This window comes from Lepisma saccharinum, chromosome 2 (assembly GCF_977018435.1).
Source record: "Lepisma saccharinum chromosome 2, izLepSacc3.1, whole genome shotgun sequence".
Lineage (NCBI taxonomy): Eukaryota > Metazoa > Arthropoda > Insecta > Zygentoma > Lepismatidae > Lepisma > Lepisma saccharinum.
In genome coordinates this window covers 179,589,198-179,612,047 of record NC_139230.1, presented here as the reverse complement: position 1 = coordinate 179,612,047, position 22,850 = coordinate 179,589,198, and the positions used below count along the sequence as shown (strand labels likewise).

At 38.5% G+C, this 22,850-nt stretch overlaps 1 protein-coding gene across 15 annotated transcripts in view; it reads right to left on the bottom strand.

Moving 5' to 3' along the window:
- Nucleotides 1-22,850, bottom strand: part of Cadps (calcium-dependent secretion activator 1) — a 462,589-nt gene that overhangs the window by 198,890 nt on the left and 240,849 nt on the right. For all 15 annotated transcript variants that reach the window (XM_083117745.1, XM_083117744.1, XM_083117743.1 and 12 more), the window contains exon 4: nucleotides 6,606-6,773. In XM_083117745.1, coding sequence (XP_082973871.1) covers nucleotides 6,606-6,773 — 168 coding nt within the window. The remainder of the gene's footprint in view (nucleotides 1-6,605; nucleotides 6,774-22,850) is intronic.

The window sequence follows — 22,850 nt, the reverse complement described above, 5'->3', positions numbered from 1 at the left end:
ATGGAAGAATTCTTGAGAAATGTCAATGTTTGTGAAAGTAGAGGTTTTGCTTTCAATATATTTTAAGATCAGTGTTAACAAATTTTATTTTATGTCTAAATGAATGCTGGGATAACAATGAATTCTTTCTTCGTAAAACTATTATGTGTCTCAAACTAAGCCAGTCTCCTTGGCGGAGTGGTTAGCTACGACGCCAGGTGTCCCGGGTTCGAATCCTGGCCTGGGAATGGATGTTCTTTGTGAGTGGTTCTTCATCAATTTCATCATCCTCATTTTCGCGATTAGCCAAAATTGACAGAAATGCGAAGTAAATTCAACCAAACCAATCAAATGTCTCAAACAAAGTGAAGCAAGTAAAGATTAAGTAGTCTTCAGAACTGAAGAAAAATTACATTTATATCTCTGAATACTTTTACATATGCGAATGCGGGGTGTAAGGGGTGCTCCTTCCACGTAGTGCACCCAATAGTCAACCTCACTTCCACGTAGTACACCCTGGACTGCAGACTAACGAGGCTCTGGCGACTGGCCCCATGGCCAGTATAATTTTGTTTGTGTTGTCCTGTGTTTTGTCCTTACTTGTGCTGAGTGCTTCTTTACAGCCTCAGCTTTTAACGAAAATCATAAGATTTTAATATTTTATGATTTTAGTTCTGCAACGTTAGAGTTGTTATGTGTAACGATAAGGGGCTGGACCCCGTATAATGTGACGGGTGCAAAATAGCCTTAGTGCTGACGCACCCAAAATTTTAAATTCTAATTCAAATTCAAAACATATGCGAATGCGTGTTTTCCAAATTTAAGAAATACAAGGTAAAAAGGTAAAAAAGGTAAAGTGTTCCCCTGTGCTTAGCACCACGCCATGAAGGCGTATAGGGGGTTATGGGGTAACGCCCCACACTTTCTTGATCCGGTCATGAGTGAGGGTGATGTGATCAGCATCACGCCCCTGACCACCTTTACCCCCCAGGGTTTCCCCCAGGTACCCATGTTATTCGACGCTGGGTGGGCGCCGGGGCCGCCTCCATCGTTAGAAAAGTTTCCGGATTTGAACCGGCCGGGGATCGAACCCGGGACCTTGAGCATGGTAGTCAGACGCGTTACCGACTGAGTCACCGCGGCCAAGACTATCGGTAATTGAACCATAATTATGGGACATTATCAGCCCACAGACTATTTATTAACTGGCAGAAACTGATGGACTAGGTTCTGAAATACCTTAGAAAAATGTCCAAATTAGAGTATATTACTTCTTGTAATAGAAAACATTCCTATCTCTAGAAACTGCATCACTGCGGGCCAACGGGACTCAGGTGTCTCGATCTACAGTCAGCATAAGCGTTTGCGACGTCAGTGTTCTGTGACCTGTCCAAGTGCATTTGTTATTGCCCCTTCATCCATTTCATCCAATCACCATTCATCCTTATCGTCGTGATCAGCAAAGCTGCAAGAAAAGCAAAATAAAATAAAACATATGCAAAACTAGCACGAACTCGATGTCAATATCTTCATGGGAAAAATAAAAAAAGATGTGCCATGAATAAGATAGGCTTGCAGGTCCGACCTGGTAAAGGAGGCCGGTAGTTCAATCCGAAATTTAAATTTATCGACAGAAAATGCAGACTTCTCGGTGCTGAAGCTTTTCTCATCGATCTTTCGAAGAAGCGGCAGAGTAACAATTATCTAGGCATTCTACCAGTACAATAGAGTTAAAGTATAGCAATCAACATTCTTTTTGCCACAAATTTTGGCAGTAATGCAATGGATTTTTTAACAGAAAAAGAAACGTCCAGTTTCAATGCGGAAAGAGAATCAAAGTGCAGTCACGGATACTTCTAGATTGTAACGATACCATTGACTTTCAATGGGATCATTACAACCCAGAACTGTCCGTGACTGCACAACAAAACACCATAAACTTATAAACTGTTGTTTTATTCATTTGGTATATTTTACTTCGCCTTTCTGATACCTTTGGCTAATCGTGAAGATGAGGATGATGAAATTGATGAAAGGACACCCACAAAGAACACCTTTACCCAGGTCAGGACTCGAATCCGAGATCCCTGACGTCGTAACGCGGTGTGATAACCACTCCGCCACGGAGATCGGCTCATAAACTTGTAAACGTTTTCCATGGACAGCATAATGCATGTTTGACGATACACTGACATTATGTTCAATGACGTCCACATTGAAAATTTTGGAACTGCGATCTGTCGGCTTCTGTGGCTGAGTGGCTAGAGTAACGTGCTACGAAATTGGTAGTCCTGGTTTCAAAATCAAAGCAAGATATGGGCGTTTCTGCATTTTGTTCTAGTGTTTATTTCATCAACTCCTCATTCGTCATCGTGATTAATCTAGAAAGACAGAATAGCCATGTAAATTCACAAAACTACAAATTGCAGTTTAAATTTGCATAAGTTAATCCTGGAGATTTACTCTTCTCAGTTGTTAACATAACATTGTAGTATGTATGAGTTGTGAAAAAACTTAGCAAATATTCATCCACTTCACTAATGATAACATATTTTGGATATGTATTTTACACCATTTTTCTGCCTCTTAAGGTTAACTTAGTGATGAGTTGAAATGGATGATGGGACAAGACAGGTTTCGAACCAAGAACCCCTTGCCTTGCAGCTCATAACATGATATGAAATCTACAATGCATGGTGTTTTCATTATTAGTTAAATTTTCCATGTTGTTTTAATATTTTTTTCTAATCTATGTCGGTTTGGTTAGTTAAACGGAGATTTGCATAATTTTCAATCATACGATGACGTCTAAACACACACGTAGTTTCAATTTTTCATCCTCATAAGCTTTCTTTTAGATTGAAGGAAACCAGAATAACATTTCCAACTAGTTTAGTTTTTCGTCTCTTACAACTACTATTTCGTTGATGCTTTGCACGACTTACATATTTGAAGAGTTTCCATTAAAAAAAATGAGTTAATTAATCATTTGCCGACATGGCACTTCTGGAACTGCACGTGCAGAGAAACAGCAATGGTAACCTTCTGAAGACACCCCAATAGAAAATACTGTTAGTATCGCTAAACCTGCGAAATATGTCTGAGATACCTGGATACAACAATAGGAAGACAAGCGGATTCTTCAAAGATGGAGGGAGGCAATAATGGTTCAAAAATAGCCCGAATAAGTGCTTATCATTCGTGGATTAGTGTTCGACTCACTAAATATGTCGCGAAATCATTAGAAGAGCAAAGATATATAAGTAAATTGCAATATAATACAATGACCTTTTGTTGCTTCTTTTGTTGTCTTCAGAATCTGGAAAGTGGATCTTCTGGTTGGTGTTTTGCCTGATTGTTCCCGGAACAAAGCTTGCATTTTGCCATCATATTGCAGTCGTACATAAAACATCTTAATAATGCACGCTTCAACAGTAAACAATTATTGAAAGATTAAGTAGGAAATCAACACTGTTTACGTGTCCACACAAACAACACTTTGTGAAGCCAAGGCTTAAAAGTGCAGTCAACTTTGACTTTCCTATTACGAGGAATCAAAACAAATTAATTTGCCAACGTGGCTTGCATGTGTGCTACATTATAGTACAGTTTAGTATTGGAGTACAAATAAAAATTTCCAACTTCAATTAGCTAATGAGAACTGAGGAAAAAAAGTTTCAAATGCTGTTTGCTAGAGCATGAATTGTGTGACCAGCATTTTTCAATCCTGCGTCCATTTGACGTATGAAGTTTTATACCTGGTAAGCTTGATCTTTATTTCATACATTTTGGACATTGATTTCATTAATTCTATTTACCACTTGAGGAGATATTCTACGTTATGAAAAGTTTGCTGAACATTGTCTGTTTATAAATCTTCGCTTCGAAACATATATTTGATTGCAAAATTGTATTGTAAAATAATGCCTGGTAAGCCTCAGCTATGTTTTTCTTTTGTGAAAAACCTATCCATTCGTTATGTACTACTATTCCAAATTTGCGCACTCAGGGAGGGTCTAGTGAACCCCTTTGTGAAAGGGAAAGCTGCTTACTTCTCATATTTTGGAAAGTTTGACAGTTGTTTTTGTTATGGTGTGTTTATGTCATATGTCATCACACTAATCATACTGATAAGTATTGTTACAATTTGTATTCTGCCCTGTTAAAAACAAACATCTTCACTTGTGTAAGTTTTGATAAATTCATCTATATTTAAGTGCATATTTGTGCAAACAAGAAAAATGAAACATCGAATTGTTTGCTTCGTAGACAATTTGACTAGCTTAGATAATTCTAACTAATTAAACAAATAAATACAGCATTCAAACCTGGGGAAAGGATTAGCCCTTTAAACAATTTGATTTAGTTTGTGTTATTTAGCGTCGCTTCTCTGCAACTATTAGCTAATTTCGACGACTGGACTAAGTGATGATATGATAACATTGATGAAGGGACACTCACGAAAACACCCATGTCCAGGCCGGGATTCGAACCCGGGACCCCTGCCCCTTACACAAGTTTATCGAAATTGTGATTCTAAAAGTTGATTTGGTTATTTTATGCCACTTTTGGTTAATTGCAGCGAGATGCTCAAAGGTGTCCAACTAGTTTGAATAAAGTTTCAGTGCTATAAATCGCTTGTCCATCTTCTGTACTTTAGAGAAAGAGCTGCATCAAATACACGCAGAGTACAAAAATAAGTCATTAAGTAAGGTGGTTTCCCAACAATGGACTTCCTCGGATAGCCATGTAAAACATTATTCATTATTATGACCGTCAATAAGAGCTTCCGAGTCATTGTTGTAGTAATACAATATTGATTCTTAGAGGGATAACGAAAGCCAAAACTAATTAGCCCGCATGTTGTCATGTAAGTGCACACGACTAAATAAATAATGTACACAAAGTTCCCTCAACATCTATCGATCCATTATGTCAATGCAAACTTGACGAAGAGAGAGCAACATTGCTTCTTTGACGATAAACCATAGCTGAAACATTTTAGACTAGTTGGCGCAATTTAGGTGATATCAGCCAAGCCACGTTCAAAATTAAAGCTTCGGCCCACATAGTTTTTGTTTCATATTAGTATCATTTCTTATCCCTTTAAGTGGAACAGTCTACCAAAATGAGAGACATTAGAACTTTCGAAAACTGTTCCTGATTCGAGTGTGGGTATGCATAAAGGAGTATATTGTAAGAACAGAAATTGTATTTAAAAATTTTTCCTCTTATTTCCAAATGGCAATAGTGATAATTCGAAAGAAGTGCTTATCTAATCTCCTCTACATTAAATGCAAGCAAGTTAAGTGAAAAAATGACAAACAGCGGGGAAAAATTCCCAAAGAGAAGAAAATTATTGGTATGTAGATTCCTGGAAACATTTCATTAAACATGAATCCGACTCGTGCGTCTTCCGCCATATTGAAAAACTAGCCGCCAATACAAATAAGACAGACAGTGTTGAAAAATTCTCTGAAGGAGATAAAATTTGGCAGATAATTTTTCTACTCTCTTAAATTAACACCTTAATTTATTTGTAAATCCATCTCCAGCTTTAGACAAATATAAACTTAATGACCCACTGTGTAGTAGTGATTACATCGAATTTCAAATACATAATATGTAGTTGTATGTGGAATACTACTGCGTGCAATTAGAATTTAGTAATGTACAGAGACTCTCCATGCTTATCTCGAGAAATTATGTGTAAATAGATATGCGCAAATTTTCATCAAAGTTTGGTGTCTTAAGTATTTTGTCTGAAATATTGATGCACTCTCTGAATATCAACGACAATGTGATCCAATAATTGACGATTATTTAAAATATTTCTTGCAATTTCTTACAAAAAAAGTAGTAAATCATTTCGGTTATATATACATGAAATGTAGGACGATGGGAATGAAAACTGAACTGCCTAAATGCATGATGAGACTCAAAGCGTCGCAGCTTGTTATGTTAACCACTTCACTATAAAAATTCTATAACAATTGCCTGTAGTAGGTACACGTATTACAGTATGCAGTTTTATCATAGTTAACAGGACATGATCAACTGCAGCATAATTGTATGATTTGAGAAAAATTGTAACTTTACTGCAAATTGATTCTGTAAATATTGGAAACTATTTCTCAGTGTATGAAAGTTAAAATATAATGCGAAATATATTTTATTTCGGATGGTCTACTGCTTCATTACAACCAAAATAGAATTGTTACTACTGTATAATATGATTGGGTAGTCTGAACAATATACTAATTAAAATCCCACAATACGACTGGCTAGAGATGAAGTTATCTTGTGAATATTAATAATTCTCCCTGTTCCTACATACTTCATACTTTTGCTCAAAACTGTTTTCTAAGTAAAACACTAAATTGTTTGTAATAAGATAATATAATTAATGAACTCATATGTAGATAGATGCAATAAAAAAAATAGTTTCACAATGTAGTGGGATTATCAACAAGTGATGCATGAAGATATACGTATTTAGTATAACATTGGTTGTATCACATTTATTTTCAAAGCCCGCATAACTCCAAGCTAGACTTTCCCAGATGCATGATAGTGCATATCCGCATGCAAAAGAAGGTGCCTTAAAAGTTGATTGATTGACTTACCTGGAAGCGGCCCTGGATCGTCTCCAGTTGCTGTTTGGTTATCTTCGTCTGACGTCTTGTCATGTCTGTGGGCTGTTTGGCGTTGAACGGGTAAGCTATGCATCGTGAGATGAACACATAAAGCTGAATCCGCCGTTTTCTTTCCTCTTCTTCCCGCTCTTGCTTGTCCTGTAACAAAATTGAAAAATGTATGAAAAATCAGCCTCACTCTGTGAAAAACAACATTTTAAAGAATATTCACATATGTATATTATCATTGTGACAAGGTTTGGTAAGTATTGAACACGTGTGTGTATGTGTGTGTATGTATGAAATAATTTCTAAGTAACTAGTACTACATCTTCAAATAAACAGTACAAACTCCTAAAATCTCATATATAAGCTTTCCGAGATTAAATCAATCTGCACTTTGGCGTAGAGAATAGAGGATTAATGGCCTCCCCGATGGCGCAGTCAATCAAGGGGTCCTTGGTTTGATACCCGGTGGAGGCACATAGTGGTTCGGATCCCACTTTAAACTGTAGGTCAAGTCCCGATTAGCCTTACTGTGCATAAAGTGGACTTAAAACACCAAATCATTCGAACCTTAGAGGATTAACAAAGATGATTTATTTACTTGCTTTGAATTTAAGAATAAAACAATGGTTGTTTGCACATCAGTCAACTAAAGAAGAACCAGTTCAAACTGAAATTACTATTTCTAAAAATTGTACTATTTTGGAAACATCAGAAATGCCATAAGATTAATGAAACTTTTAACGATGTTTAGAAACTGTCATCAATGTAGGCTTCACTTGCCTATTACTTATCAAAAAAACTTTCATGACATTGTGACATTTCATATCCTTTCATTAAATGGTAAGAGCAGAAGTGATCTAGTAAGTACTGTATTACGACTGACTGCCATTCGGGGGACCCGGGATGAGCGATCTCAGGTAGGATGTCTATGTATTAGTGGCTCCATAGACCAGCCTCTCATCAATTGGTACCTGATGGTTAAGGCAACCGTAGAATGACACTGATCGCACAATTTCCATTATGACCGAAATGGAGAATGTGTGGAACTCTACACCTCATCACATGATGAAATTTATAGGAATAACTATATGATTAAATTGTAGCCAATGATTTGTGTGTACAGAGGTATACATACCCAACACCATCAAATGCATGAGAGTTGTCAACTTTTTTAACTATTGCGATAAACTAACATTTTTTAAACTATAAATGTCTTATTTGGAGAATTTATTTCCTTCCGGCACGACTTCATACAAAAATTGTTCATGTGTCCGATAGCTTTCATTTAAATACCCCACTATCTGTAAATACTATATGATGTATAGGGTTTGAAACTACTCCAATGTCGTGGAGTGGAGAATTCAATAATGTTCACGACTCGTGAACATTATTCAATTCTCCACTCATTTCTTCGCTTTTTAGCGATATGTTTGAGATTATGGAACGAAAGTCATAAAAATTTTACAGCGTAACTTGGAATATAACTAGTCAATAAAATTTTTGTAATGTACTCACAGAAAAGTAAATGCATCAGCTGAAACAAGAAAAAAAAATCATAAAGTCTGTAGTTCAGACCAAGTGTTTTAAGTGCATCAAGTGCTGGAAGGTGCATCAAAAACGCATTAATTGAGACTTTATGCTCAATATAGCTCGACATAGAAAGAAATACTCATTTCCATTATAGCCGATGATGTGCTTTGCCGTTAGCTTTTCAACTACACAAAAATGCATCCAACTGTAAATCTGACTCTTGCCAAAGGCCAAAACACACGTTAGATCACCGGTCAACGTGTATCTGATGCATAAATTAGATGTGACGTCATTTTTCTGTGCGTAGTGCGTTGTTTAGGAGGAGGGAGAGGGGAGAACAGAGGAGCTGGATATCAATTTTGTGACCACGATAACTGCAGTAAATTAGAGCGAAATTTGACGATACGTTTCAAGATGGCTGACAAAAACAATTTTTATACCCTATTTTGCGAGCTCTCCAAATTCCGCTGTTATTTTCAAATTTCTGCCTGGACAATATTTTAAGACGTTAACACACAAAACGTATAGCAATTTATAGGTGTCAATTGCACTAAAATAATACAATAAACAATTGAAATATAAAACGTGTTTAAGAAGGGAAAAGGGGCGAAGTGGAAGCAATAAATGCCATACCCTGAAAACTCTTAGAGTTGGTGTTCTTCATATTTTGTTGCATTTAGGCCTAAGTGGAATTGGTCAACGAGTTTCAAAATGGAGAACTACAAAATCTGCAATTCTCTATAACACGCTTATAATTAATAACCATGCTTTAGATTTCTCATTGCCATAAAAATAATAGAATCACAATATTCAAATGCAATGTACTCATTATGGAACCAATATTTTATCTTCTAGTATATTCTACAATTATGCATGCATATATATTCAATATATGTAATTATCACACTGGTCTTTGTTCTTGTATTGTGAAAGACAAGTGAAAGATCCCAATTGGATAATTTGAATTTTCGTTATTACGAATTCGTATTTCGTATTTAATTGATGACTTGTGTTATCGGTCTATGTATGTTTGAATTGATTGAATTCTTGTTTTAAGTCCACTTTATGCACAGAAAGACTAATCGGGACTCGACCTTCAGTTTAAAGTGGAATCCGAAACACTATGTGCCTCTACCGGGTATCGAACCCGGGTCTATGTATGTTTGTATGTACGCCAATTGCATTTTTTGTGTGTGTTTTTGTGTATAAACCAAAATATACATGAGTTTATCTGGCTTCTGTAAGACGTCTTATATCTGTTGAGAGCAGTAATTAATTAAATAAATGTGTAATTAATTAAATAAATAAATACTTCGAAAATACAATTCGACTGTTTGAGTGCTGTAGAGTTATGTTCCTTTTTAGATGAAAAGGCGAAATATTTGACAAGGTATGTGTAGATTTCAATTAATACCTAGTTAATTAATTAAGTGTTTAGACAGAGTTCTACACATTCCCGCCCTGCGCACTAGGAGTTACGTGCTCTGGTCAGTGTCCCCATCGGATCCGACCGCTCTTCGTCACCCAAGTTTATAGAATGCTGTTCTTCATTAGGCTCAGTGGTCAATGGAGCATTGGTAAATGAACGCAACATTCTTCGGGCAAGGATTCAGTCAGGATTTTAGGAACAGAAACTGGCTAGAAATTTCGCGGCAGGGGGTTAGTGCAACTTTCTTTTCACATTAAAGTCAAAGGACAGTACGGTATAGTCTTATGGAAAATTTCGGAACAAGTGTCACGGGAAGTTAACAATTAGTGCAATAAATCAGGTGCAACCGCAACTACTGTCACAGAATAAACCTTGCAAGCATCTCTGATGAACCCAGATTTAACATTCGATTAAGATGTTTGAAAAATATTGTTTTTCTAGTTAAAGTGATTATTTTACTGCTATCAAGCAAGAATTTATTACATGAATAATTAATATTTCTAATTGCATCTCTCGACGCAATATATTTCTTCCATTTACGCAATATTTCTTGACATTTTAAAGCAGAAATGCCCTATCAACAGCTTAAAACGTCTGTCTATGTCAAGATGCTAGTGTCCGTCTGTCCTTGTAAGAGTGGATAACTATTGATCCTCTGGAAACGCACATGTATACAACAAAAAAGCGCACGTCGGATAAAAGTTTTGACAGAAATAGGCAACACAACTACCAGAGGTTACCCATATATTCATGAGAATTTGAGTAAGGCAGGGATGCATCCCGTCATCTATTTCATTAATTCATCATAATACGGAGGTAGAAAAGCGAAGTCAAATAACCACAATAGAAATATGTGGTTATGGACAATAATATACAGCAGGGGTTTCCAACTGGCGGCCCGCGGGCCGCATGCGGCCCCCGTTGCCTTTTTCTGCGGCCCGCGAAAGCAGTTTGCAAAATACATTAATTTTATGTATTTTTATTAAAATACGTTCTTTCTTTACTGAAGGAACGGATGCTCTGTGAAGAAAGACAATATCACAGGTAGAATTGAATTTGCAGTCAATAATGATAATCAGAAGAATCTAAAGTGACGTAACTTTCTCTTCACACCATGCATTCCATCCCTTCGCTATGTGGAATGAACCCACCCGCTTCCGCGAAGGCTTCACTCTTTGTGTTCAGAAACAAAATGCAGAGAGGCGCTATAGAGATCTCTGTTTTACTACGCACGAAGTACGAAGAGATTTCCAGTGTTCCAACTCGGATTGTACTGGGACTGATTGTTCAAGTTTGTGCAAATACCGAAATGAGCAATATCTCCAAAAAAACGTAACATTGAAAATTAAAATAGCTTCTCTCCAACTTGAATTGCGTGATTTGCAAGGCGATTTGTTCCTTCAAACTAGCCAAGAAAAGGGGCCAGAGTTTTTCAAATACCTTTCAAAGGAACGCTTTCCAAACCTTCGTAGTTTTGAGCAAAGAATGACATCGATGTTCGGCAGTACATACACGTGAAAGAGTTTTTTTCTTCAATGAAGTTAATCAAGAACGGCTACAGAAGCCGACTGGCAGATTCTTCACTGCTTCACCTTCTGAGACTTTAAAATACAGAAATTCAAATACATCTTTAATAAAAGAAGCAGATCGGGCTCAATTTTCACATTGAACACTTACTATGAACGATTCTTATTTGTATGGTGTGTCTTTAATTTCTTTCAATTCATCAATAAGTATTGGGTTTTTGTGAAAAAAATTGTAATTATACAATTTTGATTTGTAATTCCATTGTTTTATTGCCTCATTTTAGAAATTTAGGTCATGCGAAAGTACTACATTTTCAGTTCAGTACTTACAATTTTTGTAATTTTTAATCCCCCCCGCGGCCCGCCTATCAACTGCTGGATAAGATTTTGGCCCTCGGACCTTTTGAAGTTGGAAACCACTGATATACAGGATACGTTTGCTGATTCAATCGTCCTGTAATCAAGCTGTCTCAGTTAGCTTCAGTGGATAAAGAGCTGTAATAAAGCTACTTATAGATCCATATCAAGCGAGCCTATAATGTGGGAAACCTGAGAATAAATTCTGGGAATTAAATTACAGAAAGTAGGTTAAAGGGTAGTAGCTAAAAATTCCACTTCGGTAATATCAGTAGTATTCCGTGTAAGAAAGAGAAGGACAAGGCGATGATTTGTTGCTTCAGCAATGAACTCGAAGTTTTCAGGATGAAAAAGAATTAGTTTTATAAATTCTTTGCACAAAAACTTATTTGTATCAGCATAAATACGAGGCCGTAACATTTGAACTTGCCCTGAAACTAACGCACTAATTTTTACGTTTAATATAGTAACATTTAGGAGACGGGCAAAATGAAGACGGGTTAAAATATCCCCTGTAAGCTGCCATGAAGGCACATGAGGGGTGTAAAGGCAGTGTTCCACACATACTCGATCTCGGCCATAGTGGAAGTGACACGATCAGCACCGGGAATCGAACACTGGTCTCCCGCGTGGCAGTCAGACGCGACTGGAAATTACAACCTGGGAATAAACTGTCATTTCTAGTTCACGTATTTGTTCCATTGGCTTATATGATTCATTCTCCCTCAGCGTTGGTCGCAGCAAAAGCATTCTATTCGATCCATGAGTAATGGAATCTATTAATTATTTGAGAATTTCTTCAGACGCTCAATCCTCGCTCGATTTACTCTGGCTGGGGATAACTTCCGAATTATTATGAATGCTATTTGTCAGGAAAAGGCCATCCGTCAGAAACGTCAAGCATCCACAATTTCCAAATCCCCAATATTCTCACAAATCGTTCCCGTCTGGAGCCGGTAGGTCCTTGCTGTCAAAAATTGAACGTTGCTCTTTATCTAAGCAGAGTTCTTCCATTTGTTGAACGAAGTTCCAAGGTCCCTAAGAATTAATTATGCAAAATTACTGCTAACTATAATCGTTGAAGTTGTAGAATTTAGTGAAAATATTTTATTAATTTTGATACGAACGTGATGAGATTGTTTGTTTGGGAATTTGTGATGCAGCAAATCAAGTATTTTCCTGACTTTTCTCATTGCTTTTCATGTGACTGCACCGAATGAGCGTCACAAACTAATATTTTATTCCATTTGTTATGGATTCACCACAATGAAAAATAATAAAAAAGCAATTTCTACATATTATTCAGAAAGCTTTGTCATTCAGAAGCAGGGGTGACCTTTTGAGAAGGAACCCAAATTTCAATCTCGCTTCCAAGTAGTACACCCTGGTAATTGCACGTTGGAGGCCAACGAAGCTCTGGCGTCTGGACCTATGGCCAGTATAATCATGTGTAAGGCTGGGTGTTGTCCTGTTTTGTCCTTATATGTGCTCTCCCTTTACAGTTTCCGCTTTTAACATGGGTAAGGAAATTTTAGTCCCGAGAGACAAGTGTTGATTTTTGTTAATGCAAGGGGTTGGACCCCGTACAATGTGACGGGTGCAAAATAGCCTTAGAGCTGACGCACCCAAAAATATTGTTTCAATAAGTCATTCAGAAGCATACACAGAACTCAGAATGCATCAAATCTATGCTGATGCATTTTTGGTACATCAACTCACACAGTTGAACATATAATTTTGGTTTCTTTGACATGATTCTGTCTGACCTCAACAGATTCACTTTAGTGCACCACAGCAAACAGTTGATAAAAGTATCCTTCCATGCATTTCTGTGTGTATTTTGATGCACAAAAAGTGCATCATTAGCAGATTCACTTAATGTGTCACTGGAGTCAACATATTTGTGTCAATTGACACATTTTGTGTTCTCTGTGCAGAAATCGTGCAACTTACACCCGAAAACGAACTTCACGAGTTCTGTAATGTTATGGTAGTTGACAACTATGATTGATAGAGCAGTAATAACTCAAAGCCTTATTTAAAATCATTCCGCTGTTCTACCTGGTGAATTATTACAATGGTGATGGGGGATGGCCCGTGAACTCCAATTAATATACTGAAGAAATTAACGTGTTAGCAGGAGTGAAATAATGACAGAATAAACTCATCTGGATAAGACCTCAAGTTTAACGTATAATCAAAACATTTGCACGAAAAGAAATGTTTGATAGAATCAAGCAATTGAATTCACGTGAATATCTTCATGAAGCATCTTTCAATATGTGAAAAATATTAGTGCTGCGAATATTGATTGACTTATCTACATCTTCAGATATATCACGACGGTAAGGACGAACGACAATCGGACGGAATAGATTAAAAACAAACACAATGAAACACTCACGCCATGGACACAAATAGTACACAGAACCTTCGGAGATAAGATAGCAAGTCGACCACTCAACGTGCTTGACCACCTAGATGGCAGACAGATTTCAAAGTTTGGAGAAGTTTGTTATGCGTCTACTTGATGCACAAGCTTGATTGATTGAAAGATTGAAATTAAAATTATGGGTGGTTCACCACTTAGGCTATCTGTACCCGTCGCATTATACGGGGTTCTGCCCCTTAATCAATATCTCGCTCTTTCTGAGAACTAAACCCCCTTACCTAGTTAGAAGCTGAGGCTGTAAAGGGGCACTCAATACATATGTGAACAAAACACAGTTCTACAGAGGGTTATACTGGCCGTAGGTCTAGCCGCCAGAGCCTCGTTGGTCTGCAAGACTGAAGTTACCTGGATGTACTATATCTGGGAGTAAGGTTGATATTTGGGTGCCTTATAAAAAGGTCACCCCTTACACCCCGATGCACAAGAACAGGGTATTCCCTAATTACAAGTAGACATCGTAAATCACTACGACAGCAAAGAACAAGGGGACTTTAAAAATCCTTCAGTTCTTGTTATATTATATAGTAATTCAATCAGCCAGGAAAAACTATACATACAGTTCGGCCAAGAAAGAAAAACCCTCTGACGCGTTCGTCGCATTTACATCCCTAAGCGAGCGAATGGAAGGGGGTGATGTTGCCTCCGCATTGCCTAAATGTAAGGCATCGTCTAAATGCAATACATCATCGTCACCTTCTTTCAGTACCTAGTACCATTATGAAGGGAAAACCTGTACACGGACGTAATATTTAATGTCATTGAATTTTTTGACAACGAAGCAATGGAGAAAAGTTGCAAATATGACAACACTGGGGCAGTGAGGTACGTACAAGCTAAGGGAAACCGAGAGGAGATAACAAATAATAGTCCGCTTTAGGTTGATTGGGTTTTTTAAGTCCACTATACCCAGTAAGGCTAATCGGGACTGGACCTACAGTTTAAAGTGGAATCCGAACCACTTGTGATTCCACCGGGTATCGAACCCGGGACCCCTTGATTACAAGGCGACGACGCTACCACTGCAGGGAGGCCCAATAGTCCGCTTTAGTTTGCCGGGGTTTGTCTAATCTTGGTAGAGCTGTACACTACAATCATCTGTATACCGTAATTATATATTTATATATAATGTTAATTATATTATAAAATAGAAAAGTACAAGTCATAATATTAATAAAAGAAATGTAAAACAGTTATTAAAATATAATATTCAGTGTAGATGAACTCCCGGTTAGCATTCACACCTTTGGTACGAGCAGTGACGGTGGGGCTCCCAAAATTTCATTGTTTACCCAGAATAGTGAGGACAATTGACGAGCTATTTGAAAGGAATAGTAGCTAACTCAAATCTCGAAAGCCAGAACACAGCAGCGATGGGACTAAAGGCGCTGAATACGTGTCACACAATGAAAAGATCAGTTGCACAGCGGAGTTTAGCTTAGGCAGTGTAGAATGTTACTGGAGAGCTTTACTCAACTCAATATATTGTTAATTGGAAATTCTTATATACCTGTATTTTTTTTTTAATTTTCATGAATTGTCGACGAGCAAAATATTCCAATTCTCAAAGATTGCATACTTTTTCTTTTTTTCAAAAATGTTTACTTCAGCGCCAACCTCCGTGGCAGAGTGTTTTCCGGTTCCAGGGTTCGAGTAACACCATTGGTGTTATTTGTGAGTGTCCCTTCATCAATTTCATCATATCATCACTCATTCTTTGGGCCTCCTCGATGGCGTAAGGGTAACGTCGTCGCCATGTAATCAAGGGGTCCCGGGTTCGATATCCGCCGGAGGTACATTGCACAGCCCACTTTAAATGCAGGTCCAGTCCTAATTATCCTATCTGTGCACAAAGAGACTTAAAGCAACAATTCAGTTCATCACTCATTCTCATGGTCGCGACTAGCCAAAAGTAAAAGAAAAGCGACGCTAAATAACAAAAATCAAAGTTTTCTTCGGCGACATTCGTGGTCACACTAATTTAAAATTAGTTTAGTCAAATCGCGCCTCGAAAATCACTCACAACCTTACTCTCGCCGAGAACAAAGGAATGCATCAAGAATTAGGACGGATGTGTGGGATAAAAGTATCGATTTCCGAACTACTTTCGCAAGCATTTCCGCAAAAGAAATCTTAAAAGATAGAAAAAAGATCCTGTGTGCCGGCGGAAAGACGAATCGACTGTTTCCTGAACGACTAAAAGGGCCGTGTTATTTCATTAACTGGCAGAGGGAGGGTGCAAATCAGTGGCCATGTTTGCAGACTGTTGAATAACACATGACGGAGTAACACACAATCAATACAGAAAAGGATTGGCTTCCGTGCAATTCAGTTTGAGCCAGGGAGGCGGCAATCGTGACATTCTTCAAAATGCATACTTGACGTCGCGACTTCTTCATTTCGAAGAAAAGAAGAAGCGAAGAAGGCAACTCACGCCCATTAGTCTATATATATCCTGGCAAAAAGAGAATGATAGTTTACATTAAACAAGCCTAAACTTAATAGAAACCTTACCATTTGGGTTAATTTCTGATAAAAATGTAATGAAAACAAAATATTTTAATTTTTAAAAATATGGTCTGCACAGTCAAGAACAGTCGAGCAAACTTTTCTACAAAAGAAAAAAAGTAATCGGAGGATGCATGATGGAAATTATGAAGAGAACTTTGACACTCACAATTAGATCACTACCAAAAGGACAATTTTAACATCATAAAAAGGCGTACAACCGATCATAAAAAAGATTATGTTATTCACGTACAATTACAACTCATTACCAAATAATTACACATTGAGTTACACACACTAACAAAAAATAATAATATTGGGAAATACGCGTCCTCTTATGATCAAGGGGTCCTGGATTCGATAACCGGTAGAGGCACATTGCACAGTGGTTCGGATCTCTCATAAAACTGTAGATCCAGTCCAGATTAGCCTTTCTGTGCATAGAGTGGACTTAAAATATAAAGTGGGAAGAAAAGGTTCGATTCATGGCGCGAATAATTAAAACGCTTCGGATTACAATTTGAACTGTACTTTCAGCTTTGCCTACGTGAATATAAGGAAAACTTTAAATAAACTTTGGTTTCTAAAAAGCCCAAAAATCAAATCCAAGAATACAATGTGTACTTTTTATTGTATTCTCTATCTGCTAAGTAAAGACTAGAGACCGAAAAATGTATCCCATTGGAAAGAGGCATTGTACGGAAACAAGAAAGGAAAGAAGAAAATTACACCACGAAAGATCCAGAAAGTAGCTAGATGCGCCGCACATTGTAGACACTACCACATAATGCTAGGATCTAGTTTCTATTTCAGGTTTTCCCAACGGCTAGAAGTATGAAGGTAGAAGCTTGAGGACGATAAAAAAACATCTCTGATGCAGCCCGGCTTTTAACGGACGTCCTACGTCTCTTTGAGCCTTCTCCTCATAACATGTCGAGGTGTGTGTCTCATATCCGCTGGGACACGATTAAAGACACGTGTGCACAAGCTTAAAGCGCAGGACGGTGAAGATCGCGCGGTTGAGACCTTACGCAGCAAATCTTGACGACGGTAGAAAACCTAGAAATGTTGCTCTTGATATATTAAAGAATATAGAAGTTCTATTCTTCAGGTTATATGTAAATAAGAAATAGAATTCCAACTGTGTGCCACAAGTACAAAAAAAAGCGTTCGAATCCCGGTCTGGGCGTGGGTTTTATTTGCGTGTCCCTTCAACAATTTTATCATATCCACTCATCCACATCGGGGTGTACGGGGAGACCCTTTCTCAAGACACCCAAATGTCAACCCCACTTCCACGCAGCAACCTGGACTGCATTTGGAAGGCTAACGAGGCTCTGGCGTTTTGAACCATGGCCAGTGTAATCCTCTTTGGAACTTGTGTTGTCTTTTTGTGTTTGTGATTGACCCTTCATCCATCTCATCTCGATCACCATTAATCACCATTCACAATTAGCCAATAGTGGCAGGAAAGGGAAGTAAAATAAACCATATCAATCAATCAACTATTACAAACAGCATAAGTTTGCAATTTTGAGTTTATTTTTAAGTCCACTTTATGCACAGAAAAGCTAATTGGGATCGGACCAAAGTTTGAAGTGGGACCCGAACAACACCGGGTACTGAGCCCGGGATGACAATCTTACCGCTACGCCATCGGAGAGGCCTTCCCATTTTTGAAATACCACTGTTACATGTATTAAATATACAGTTCCGAATGAAAATATAAATAGATTAGTTTTTTGGAAGAGTTAAAGTCCTACCATCGTCTGTGGTGGAGTGATTAGCGTAACGCGATATTCTGTATTTTCATTCAGTTTGCCACTTTTGATTAATCGCAATTTGAGACGAAGAGGATGAATGCTGATTAGATTATATGGATGAAGAGAACACTCACAAAGAAACACCAATGCCAGGCCAGGACTCCAGTCAGGGAAACGTCGGTAGTGATATCGCGAGTCCACCACCCAACCTGCTCGGTCACCAAGGTGGCTGTGGTCCCGGATTTGATACCCGGTGGAGAGACATTGTACAGTGGTTCGGATTCCAATTTAAACTGTAGCCAGTCCCAATTTGCCTAACTGCGCATAAAGTGAAAGTAAAACAACAAATCAATCAATCAATCAGCCAAGTTGATACCGCGAAAGGAGAGCAAAGATCCTGGGTTCTAAAAATGTGCAACACAAGGTCATGTGCTTGTATCGTCACATCAGTTCAAAAATCACCATCATCGACACGATTTACCTAGGAAGCTATAAATGCGTCGTTAAGAACCAAAATAGGAGAAAGGAAGTGAAATTCCAACAGTAATGGATCTGTTTGGTTGGGTTGATTAAGGATGACATCATAGCAAACCGTTGAAAGAATTACCGCGTGGTATCGAATTCACAAACTCACGATTACCAGGCAACGAGTACAACTTATCAACTGCCTAGTAACAAAAAATCTCGAAAATGGAAAATGTTGGAAAAAATTACGATACAAATCATTAAATAGATGAATGAACACTATACGGAACCAACAACGTAAACTGAACTGAATTTCATCTTTGAGCAGCGTTTAATATAAAATTGGAGGTTGATTCACTAAAGAAAGTAGCCGAACTTCATTATATTTATGTTACGGCAATGGCACGGTTACCTAGGAGAGTGCATCAAAGGATCAAGGTAATTTAGTTGACAAGATTCATTGAATGATATGGACTGTGAATCTTCCGCGATTCCAGGGAAAGATCAATAACATTTTTCTTCACGTTTGATAACATCATACTTGTGATGGGTAATAAAAAAGCAGGGGCTTCTTTCTTCATATTCTCGAATAGGAATTCCTCCTATTATTAAATTACTTCACATTTAAGAGAGCAAGATATTTTTCAAGGCATATCGCGAGATTTCTGATCTCTTCTAACTTTAATGCTCTACAGGTATTTTAGAATCGCTAGAAGTTTTGACTTGACTTTGACTTTTATTATTTAGCGTCCCTTTTCTGCCACTTTTGGCTAATCGCGAAGATGAGGATGACATGATGAAATTGATGAAGGTACACTCACAAAGAACACCAATGCCCCGGCTGGGATTCGAACCCGGGACCCCTACTGTTGTAGCGCGTTGTGCTAACCACTCCACCACGGAGGTCGGCATTTATTACAAGAACAATAAGTTTCCATAAGATTATATTTATTTTATATTCATAGTTGTAGTGTATTTTAATTATTTTTAGTATCAAGTCCTGGGCCTAGTGTTTTATCGTAGTAACTCACAGGGACAAATAGCATGTTGATGCATCTGCCATAATTTTAATAACTTAACAGATACACAAAGCCTATATGATAGTGGCGACCGCTGTCACTCTGTAATGAAATGGGTCCCTGGTTTCGATTCTTGATGGGGACACGCGTGGTTCGGTTCCCATTCTAAACGGTATGTTCCATGCTGATTACCGTAGCCTATCTGAGCATAACATGGACTTAAGAAAGTCCTAAATGCCGTGGTGCAATATACCTTTGAGGGACAAGGTCTTTCAAGCGATTTTCAATTGGTTGACACGTGATCACCGCATCGAGTCCCATCGCCGCTGTTTTCGGGCTTTCGAGGTCGGAATCCGATACTATTGCTTTGAAGTAGCTCTTCAATTTTCCTCAGGGTGCTGATCTACATGAACATTTTGGAGCTTCCACCGAGATCGAACCCGGGACCGTTCGCACAAAAGGCGAGAGAGAACGCTAAAGACTTTTGAAAAACAACTAAATATGAAAAATTAATAAATAAATCCACACATAGCGAGACAGAGACGGGGGAAAGTGGGGGGGGGGGGGAGACGCTTCGGACACTTTCGGCAATTTTTGCAGCTGAAATAGGAATATCGTCCACGTGACAATTAAAATGGCTCGTATGCAAATTTACGGAGCTGCAGTTTGGTTGAAGTGTTGTGGCTTATAAATAGACGTGGCGATATCACGAAAACTAAGACTTGCAGTGTTATCCGATCAGGAAAAGGCACTCGTGTAGGGAGGAGGGTGTTAGAGGGATGGTGAGAATTATGTGCGAGAGGCCCGCCATACTCCCAGGGGAAAATTCCCTTTTCTTATTCTCGCGCTGTCCTTTTCGTTGTCACCACTGACCATTTCTCATACGACTTTCTGTGTATTCTTGCAATCTGATATCAGCCTTTGGCACTACAGCCCTTCGCCAGCCTTGACATCCACCAAATCAACCTTTAATCCTATTTTCAACTCTCCTCCACAGTCCTATAATCTCCAAAAACATCATTCATCCATTTCCTTCTGCCATCCACTCTCCAAGCTGTAGCCATCGTATTTGTTTCCACTTATGTATCAAACTGTAAACTGCCGTTCATTGGTTTCCTTTAGTTACCAGCTACCACTTTGTCTAGTCGTGACGATGGGGATAAGCGATGATTAGATGTAATTGATGGAAGGACACTCACATTAATCACCCATGCTGAGGTCAAGACTCAAACCCGAAAAAGTCGGTGCCGAGATCGAAAGTCAACCACTTAACGCGGTCTATGTTTTGAGTTTTTGTTTAAAGTCCACTGTATGTACAGTTAAGCTAATTGGGACTGGACCTTCAGTTCAAAGTAGAATGCGAACTACTATGTCCTTCCACCTGGTTTCGATTCGAACCCGGGACCCTTTGATTAGAAGGCGACGCTCGTACTTGGTTTTCAGTGGCGAAGCGTGACATTTTTACGTAGTCATCGCAAGACTTGCCAAACGTCAGGGTAAATCTTTCAACCGTAGAGGAGGGTGGGGATTCCTACATTGATAATGGTGATAACAGTGTTCGTACAGACGTGTGAAATAATGGCCAAATTCATTTCTTTCTACGGATCGTAAAATAAGGAAGACTAAACTTTCTTAAATTCTACACGAAAAATGGAAAAATTGTTAAACCTCTCTCCCCGAAATCCGGGTAGTAAAATTTCGAATCGAGATTTGAATTTTCCGGAATCCTGATGTTATTGACCATTCCTGGTGTGAAAGTAAGATATGTTAGGGAAAAGGTCCTGTCTAAGTAAGTAGGGGAAAATGGGGTAGCCCCGGACATGTCACACAGTGATGTGCTTCTTGGTAAGAAGATGCAAAATTGTTTTAAAACAAGCCTGAAATATTTATTTCGAATGTGATCTTTATTGACAAAGCAAAGTTATCGAAAGAAATGCAAAAAGAAGTACATAAACAAATGACAATACAGATCGCTACATTTTACATATTTTCACATATTGGCGGGTACCACCGGACACTTAAGATAATTGAAAAAAAATCATATTCTACACTTGGAAGGAACAATATGAACACCTACCCACGAAGTTTACAGAGATCACATGTGTAATGGATATCAGTTGATTCGATATCGGTGCAGTTGTCATGGGCCCAGCCATCGCAGGATTGACACTGAACCCAGCCTTCATTGAACGTTTCACCGCAAATGATGCATTCAGTTGTGCTTTCCTGTTCGTCTGGTCGTATGTCCTCTTTGTTATTGTCACAAGCAAGCTGATCGTGGCCCATTAACTTCTTGCGTCCTTTCTTTGCTAGTACATGTGTTGAGGTCACCTTTCTTTCAAGTTGTTTCTTATATGGTGAAGATGTTAGTATCTCACTGCAGTTCTTCTTGTTCGTGACGCTAAACGTCTCTTACGATTTTCTGGTAATGGTGATAACTTTTCAATAATGGAGAGCCCTTTGCTAGTTGATGGACGAGGAGATTCAGGTTCCTCGGTGACATGTAGAGAACGTGGATCCACTGCAGACGATGGAGAAGAAGCAGCCCCCGTTGTCTCCACCGCTCCTGAAGTTGAAGGTTCTTGGTCTTCACAGGTTTGCGGAGTGTAACATCTTTCAACGCGAGTCACGTTTGCGGGCAGGTAGTCAATGTCTGTGAATATATTACGGTTGAATGGATATATTCCAGTGCACGCAAATCCATTGAGAGCAATGTCCATGCGACACAGCTTACGGTATGCCTCTGCAACAAGGTGCGCTACATCATAATCGGTTATCTTTACTCCAGCATTCTTGCGCATCCACATCGAACAAGCTTCATTGTATGCTCCTTTAAACGGTTTCATAAAAGACCTGTCAAGGGGGCTGAGTCTTGTGCGTGGTATGTGGAGGAGTACTGAGCATATGAATACTGTGATCCCTCGCATATTGGATCACTTTCAAATCCTTATGACTGCAATGTCCGTCAACAAGTAGCAGAACTGGGTTCTGAGGGGAAGGATGACAGAATTTCACAAAGTGTTCCAACCAAGTTACAAAAGTATCACAGGTCATCCAACCAGTACTTTGTGCTACAGCAATACTGTCGGGCGGAGAACCAACCATCAGCCTGTCATTGAATCTCTTGCGCGGAAATATGAAGAGGGGCGGTACAAACTGACCAGTAGCGCTCATGCAGAAC